The 6349-nt window shown below is 50.7% G+C and overlaps 1 protein-coding gene across 1 annotated transcript; it reads right to left on the reverse strand.

The window, feature by feature from the left end:
* Positions 1–1458: 1458 nt before the first annotated feature.
* Positions 1459–1968, reverse strand: LOC139833824 (uncharacterized). The gene is made up of 2 exons (XM_071824175.1): positions 1642–1968; positions 1459–1560 (listed from the first exon to the last, which is right to left on the reverse strand). Exons 1-2 carry the CDS (start codon positions 1966–1968, stop codon positions 1459–1461), a joined length of 429 nt encoding a protein of 142 aa, XP_071680276.1.
* Between the last annotated feature and the right edge of the window lie 4381 nt (positions 1969–6349).

The raw sequence follows: 6349 nt of genomic DNA on the forward strand, positions 1-6349 counted from the left end.
ATATAGTTGGTTATAAATGATGTAATTATATACTTGATTAAAAAGGTTTTATTGAGAAATTAACTTCAATGAAAAGATATGGACTGAAACAAATTTAGTGTCAAGATCTATGAAGATAGATTGAAACACAAAATAAGTTTAAGTCAAAGTACATAGAATGGATATTGAAATAGTTCAATATAGAAATATTAAGAAGATGTTCTTATCATGTGAAGTTTTAACAAGACTTGAGTGTATCTGACACTCAATGAGTAAAAACACATGAGTGATTATAAATCACGAATAATATATACACAATCAGATATCATAAAGTGTTATGAGCATATACCAGAATGATTCATATGATGATCATGGGACGACAGTAAGAATATCCTTGAGTACTTTAGAAGAACTAAGGATATATATATATATTTTTTTGTATGAAGAAATGACAAACAAATCGCTGTAAGGTGTTACACCGATATTGGTTTTGTCACACATGAAAATAAAATTTCAAATCTCAAATTAGACTAAGTGTTGTTTAAAAGGTAGCACAATGAGCTAGAAGTTGTCTATGCTAGATTTAGAAGAGTTCTAAATATTGTGACGGATTCTACAAAAGAAGGCAGAGTATGTCATTGTTTTGATAATGACAAAGGATGTTAAGTCAAGAGGTTCTTTGAGAACTTGGTGTAGTTCCGACAGAGTCAGAACTTTGAAGCTATATTGTGTGTGACAATATTAGTGACATATTTCAGACCGCGGAATTAAGGTTCCACCAGAAGACCAAACATATTTAATGCCGACTCATTTGGAAATGAGTGATGCGTTGAGACGCAAATCTATACCTAATAATAAAGAAAATAAGGCTTCTTGTTCGTCCGTTTTTTTATTGCCCCTGATTTTCAGCCAAAATTACAAAGATTGCCACCGCTCACTAGAAAAAATGGTTCGTGTGTCCGTCTTCTCCCGCACGAGCTAGCGGGTCCCGAACGGAATAAATCCTCCGTGAGCCGCCGCCCCACCTTATCCCCTCCCGGATCGGCTTGGCTCTACGACGCCGGCTATGGCGTCCTCCTCCTCGGAGCTGGTCACAGCGTAGCGGTTGTTTTACTTCCTCTTCGCCACGCGCGTAGCGCTCGCTGCTCCGGCCGGCCTCGGCCTGACGGCTCCGACCACGGCGCTGGAACTGATTCTTGAGGAGAAGGTCCGGGATGGGGAGATCGAAACTCAGCGGTTGTGTTAGCCATAATCTTGACTTTTTTTAGATAATAGGCAATAGCTTGCCCGACTTTAAATTAATAAAGCCACGAAGGTAACAATTCAGATACAGCAGCTGGGCATTACAGCTTGGCCACACATAACAGAGCACCAATGAAAAGGTTCCAACGAACAGAACTAAACAAGCAACACAAAATCCAGGGAGGTTCCCTGCCGTCTTGGCCGTCCAGGTACCCGTTCCGTGGTCGGCCTACTCCTTCACGACGGCGTTGGCTTGAGCGCCGCGTACAGCTCCCTTAGCTCGCGTGCTATCCAGCTTAAGCCCTCCTTTTCTCTTGGCTTGCATCTTAGGCTCCACAGCTGCAAAAAAATGATGATTTTGAAAATAATGTCAGCTGGGTTAGCAATAGTTTTCTTTTCAATGGCAAGTTTATTGCGCACATTCCACAAAGCCCAAGATTGGGCAAGGAACAGAATCCACAGTAATTTTCTGGGGTAACCCGAGAAGCTAGACAGGATGTCGTGGAATTGGGCAAAATTGGTGGGGCACCAGTTGCACCCGAGCATCTGGCGCGTGACGGACCACGCAAAGATCGCCAATGAGCAGGAGAAGAAGATATGGCTAGCGTCCTCAGGCACCCCGCACAAAGGGCAGAGTCCATTGGAGGGGCCGTGGCGAGCATGAATCTGTAGTCCCGAAGGTAGCTTATCTAGCGCTAGCTGCCAGGAGAAGATTTTGATTTTGAGCGGGACCGGGGCTTCCCACATGTCTTTGAAGTGGGCAATGGACGTGCCTCGCGAAAGCATCGAGTACATGGACTTCACAGAGTAGGATCCGGACTGTTCCAGGTGCTAGGAAATCTGGTCTTGACCCTCGGTGAGATTAACTGCCACTAAGGTATGTTGTAGCTCGACCCATTGACGCAGGCCCTCTGGATCAAGAGAACGGCGGAAGCGAACTTGTAGAGAGTCTTGGAGAAACGCGTCAGCAACCGTAATCTCTTGGTTGTCACAAATGGCATACAGCAGAGGAAAGGCTTCTAGGAGGGGGCCCCTCCCCCACCACCAGTCCTTCCAGAAACTGGTTCTTGTGCCGTTCCGCACCTTGTGCTTTGCGCCAGCCTTAAACAGATGCTTGATCTTGTGAAGGCTTTTCCAGAAAGGTGACCCGCCCTGACCTGAGCCCGCAAACAGGTCAGAGGCGTCCGCATACTTAGCACGAAGGATACGGGCCCAAATCGTGTCCTCATCCTGATATAGCCTCCAAATCCATTTCAGAAGCAGCGCCAAATTCATCTTTTTGGTATTGAGCAACCCAAGACCTCCCACTTCCTTAGGTCTGCACACAGTTGGCCAGTTCACAAGATGGTACTTCCTTTTTGGTCCCGCGCCTTCCCAAAAAAACTTAGAGCGGTGCGAGTCAAACCTCGCATGAATCCCGTCATGGAGGAGGAACAAACCCATGGCATAAATTGGTAGATTATCTAGGCACGCATTGGAGAGGATGAGTCGTCCCCCTGACGACATCAACCTTCCCAGCCAAGGTTCGATTTTGGTAGCGAGTTTCCTCACCAAAAAGAGCCACTGTTCCAGGGTAAGTTTCCTGTCCGAGATCGGGAGGCCCAGGTAAATGAAGGGGAAGGTGCCTAGCTTGCAGTTTAACTTGTTAGCGATATCCATTCGCTCCTCAAACCTCTGACCCAACACAAACACCTCACTCTTGTGGTAGTTTATCTTGAGCCCAGACATATCCTCAAAACACATCAGAAGAAACTTGAGATTGGCAATGTCCTCATCGGAACCCTGGATGAGGATGAGCGTATCGTCTGCGTATTGAAGATGGGAGACGCCCCCGGGCAAAAGGTGCGAAGCCAGGCCGTGAATATGTCCGGCCTTGGCAGCCGCAGTGAGGATACCCGACAAGGCCTCGCCAATGAAGTTGAACAGCAGCGGTGAGAGGGGATCTCCCTGTCGAACCCCTCTCTTATTCCTGAAAAACGGCCCCACTTCACCGTTGATCGAGATAGCAGTTTGTCCCCCAGAGACAAGCTGAGAAATCCTATGGATGTAGCCTTCGTCAAAACCTTTGCAGCGCAGTACTTCCCCAGAAGTCCCGATTCACTCTGTCGTATGCCTTTTCGAAGTCAAGTTTTAGAAGCACCCCATTGTGCTTTCTCCTCCTCAGATCATGAATGATTTCTAGCAGAGCCAGCGGACCATCAAGGATGTTTCTTCCTTTTATAAAGGCAGTTTGATTGGGGGAAAGAATCCTATGAGCAATCGGATCCAACCTAGCAGCATATGCTTTGGAGACTATCTTAAAAATCACGTTGATCAAGGCAATCGGTCTGTATTGCGTGATTTGGTCTGCTCCCGGCACTTTTGGAATAAGAGATAGAATTCCGAAGTTCAGCCTAGAAATGTCAATGCGCCCCAGCACAAAGTCGTTGAGAATGTGAAGAACCCCAAGTTTGACCTGCGGCCAGAATTTCTTGAAGAAAACAACTGGAAAGCCGTCCGGGCCCGGGGCGGTGTCCGTCTTCATATCTTTCACGATGGCTTCGAGCTCAGTCTCAGAGAAGGTATAGGTCAAGTTCACGTTCTCTTCCTCTGAGACCCTATTGTACCTATCCCAGGTATCTGGCGCCAATCCACAAACCCTTGGAGCGGACGAGCCCAGGAGGTTCCTGTAGAAGTCATAAACGTGCTGTTGGATGAGCTTCGGGTCAGTGATTGTCCCGCTATCCGAGATCAGAGCAGATATATTACATTTCCTCCTTCTGCCGTTGGCGACTGCGTGAAAGTATGCTGTGTTCGCGTCTCCCTGCAGCGCCCACTTCACTCTGCCCCGCTGCCTCCAGTGCTCCTCTTCCATCTTATAAATGTGCAGGAGCTGTTCTTCCAGGTGATACCTAGATGCCCAGGCATCTTCGTCAAGGCCCGAAGAGTCTGCCAGGACGTCGAGCTGGGCAATCTGCGTCAAGAGGGCCAGCTTTGTGGCCTTGGAATCCCTACCAAGGTTCTGGTTCCAGCCCCTCAAGTATTGTCTTATTCCCGTCGACATGAAGGACCACCAGTCTATGATGTCACGGCCACCAACTTTGGACAGCAACCTGTCCCAGGTTAGAAGCAACAGCGGAACAAAGTCGGGTCGCTCGAACCAGCTAGTCTCGAAGAAGAAACGGTTGGAACGAATGGGGAAGCCCTCCCCGGTATCAAAGACCAGCGGCGTGTGGTCGGACCCCAGGCTGGTTTCAGCAGCGAGCGAGCAAAGAGGGAAAATGGCCTCGAAGGATGCGGACACAAAAACTCTATCAAGGGCGGAGCGAACAGGATTCAGCTGATGGTTAGACCATGTAAAACGCGCCCCCGTGCGCGGAATTTCCCTAAGAGCCCAAGTGGCAATGCTGTTGTTGAAAAGATCCATGAGGGTCCAGTTGAGATTGTCGTTATTCTTGTCTTCAGCCGCTCTGATAAGGTTGAAATCCCCTCCCATGAGGATCGGAAGGTCACAGTTGGCGATCTTGTCCGTAATCTCGGCCAGGAACCCCCTGGAGCGAGCATGGTCCGCAGGACCATAGATACCGATGACCTCAATCTTCTTCTTGGTAGCCCGATGAAGGATAGAAAGGCTGAGAAAGAATTGACCCCTGTCCATTCTCCCCACCTCAAACATACTGTCCCTAACTCCCAGGAGCATGCCTCCCGAATGGCCATTCGCCGGGAGCCAGGTCCAGAAAAACTTCTCGCCAATTTCAAGGCTGGCAAGCTCGGCGTCCGTGAAATCATGTTTGATAGTTTCTTGCAGCAGAACCAGATCAATATGGTGTAGCCTGAGGTAGTCTTTGAGCAGGGTTCGCCTCCCCCTACGGCCGAACCCTCTGATATTCCAGAAAAGGGCCCTCATTGGCGAACCAGGTTAAGCGCCCGTGCTTGGCGGGTTAGCGGTCGGTGCCCAACAGGAGTGGGTCTGCGGGCGATTCTCTTCTTTTTGGGAGCAGTCTTCTTAACTTTGCCAGAGCCCGAGGTTGGCTCCCCCTCGGGGCCTCCCTCTGGGCAAGTACTTTCCTCCCCATGGTCGCACTTGCCCGAGCCGCTTCTTCCTTGGCTTTAGCCGTCTCCTCTTCTATCTTCCTTCCGGCTGCGAGCAGTTCAGCTTGGGCGCGTTCACGGGCTTGGAGCAGAGCCACCGCTTGTGCAGGGATCCGTCCGCGGATTTGAACAGAATACAACTGTCTCTGGCCACCTTAACGAGATGCTCTACCGAAGAAGCTTGGAAAGCAACAAAGGAAGAGGAGGGAAAAGAGTTACCTGGTGCAGGAGTGGCAGAGGACGGGGTAGCAGCAACTTCATTGTCAGCCGGGGAGGCGGAAGCTTCAGTGGAGACCTTGGCCATGGAATTCTTCTCCGCAGTGGCCCGCATGGCGCGCTCCAAAGATCGGGCCCTCAGTGGCCCCTTTAGCTCTCGCGCTTTTGCGAAGGGCTTCCGCTGGCGGGGCTCTAGAGCGTGGTGCACGGGCCACCGCGGCCCCCAGAGCTGGGATGGGAGCATCCAGCAACAGGAGTTGGCCCGAGGAAGTCGAGCCACCCAACGAGATCGCAGGAGCTTGGTGCAGGACCAGGGGCGGGGTAGACACAAGCGGCTCCTTCGAGGGCTCCGATTCCGCCGCTTCCAGCATCAGCTTTCTAGACGGGCGATCATGGTTGCTCTTGCTCCTGCGTTCACTGTTTCTCCGGTATTCCTGGTCAGAGGAAGCAGAGGGAGGAGAGTTCCAACCCACCTCCTCCCTATCCGCATCAGACAGTCTCAGGGCCTTGCCAGGCGTCGGAGAAACCCTTTCCTCCGACGGCGGGTCCGCAGGTAGATCTAGCTGCAGAGGCGAGTCACCAACAGAAGCTTCAGGAGACTTGGGCTTGGAATGGGCAGGGAGCGAAGCCTTGATTATTTGCGCCACCAGGGGGAAAATGTTTCCAGAGGGAGTCGATTAGATCCGTGCGGCTGCGGGCAGAGTCCGGGATAGTGAGGATTGGGTCCACGACACAAGCAGGAGGGGAGATCGACGAGAGCATCGCTGCCTCCAAAGGAACAGATTTACGTGGTCCGCCCCCACCTGCACCAGGAGCAGAGGCGGAAGAGCGCTTGTCCTTC

Source organism: Lolium perenne, chromosome 7, assembly GCF_019359855.2.
Source record: "Lolium perenne isolate Kyuss_39 chromosome 7, Kyuss_2.0, whole genome shotgun sequence".
NCBI lineage: Eukaryota > Viridiplantae > Streptophyta > Magnoliopsida > Poales > Poaceae > Lolium > Lolium perenne.

Excerpts from the sequence above, each read along its gene's own strand:
- LOC139833824 (XM_071824175.1), bottom strand. The coding sequence starts at position 1,968 with ATGTGGGAAGCCCCGGTCCCGCTCAAAATCAAAATCTTCTCCTGGCAG. Across the intron at positions 1,561-1,641 it reads AATCTTGGGCTTTGTGGAAT|CTGTGGAGCCTAAGATGCAA; the intron begins GTGCGCAATAAA and ends ATTTTTTTGCAG.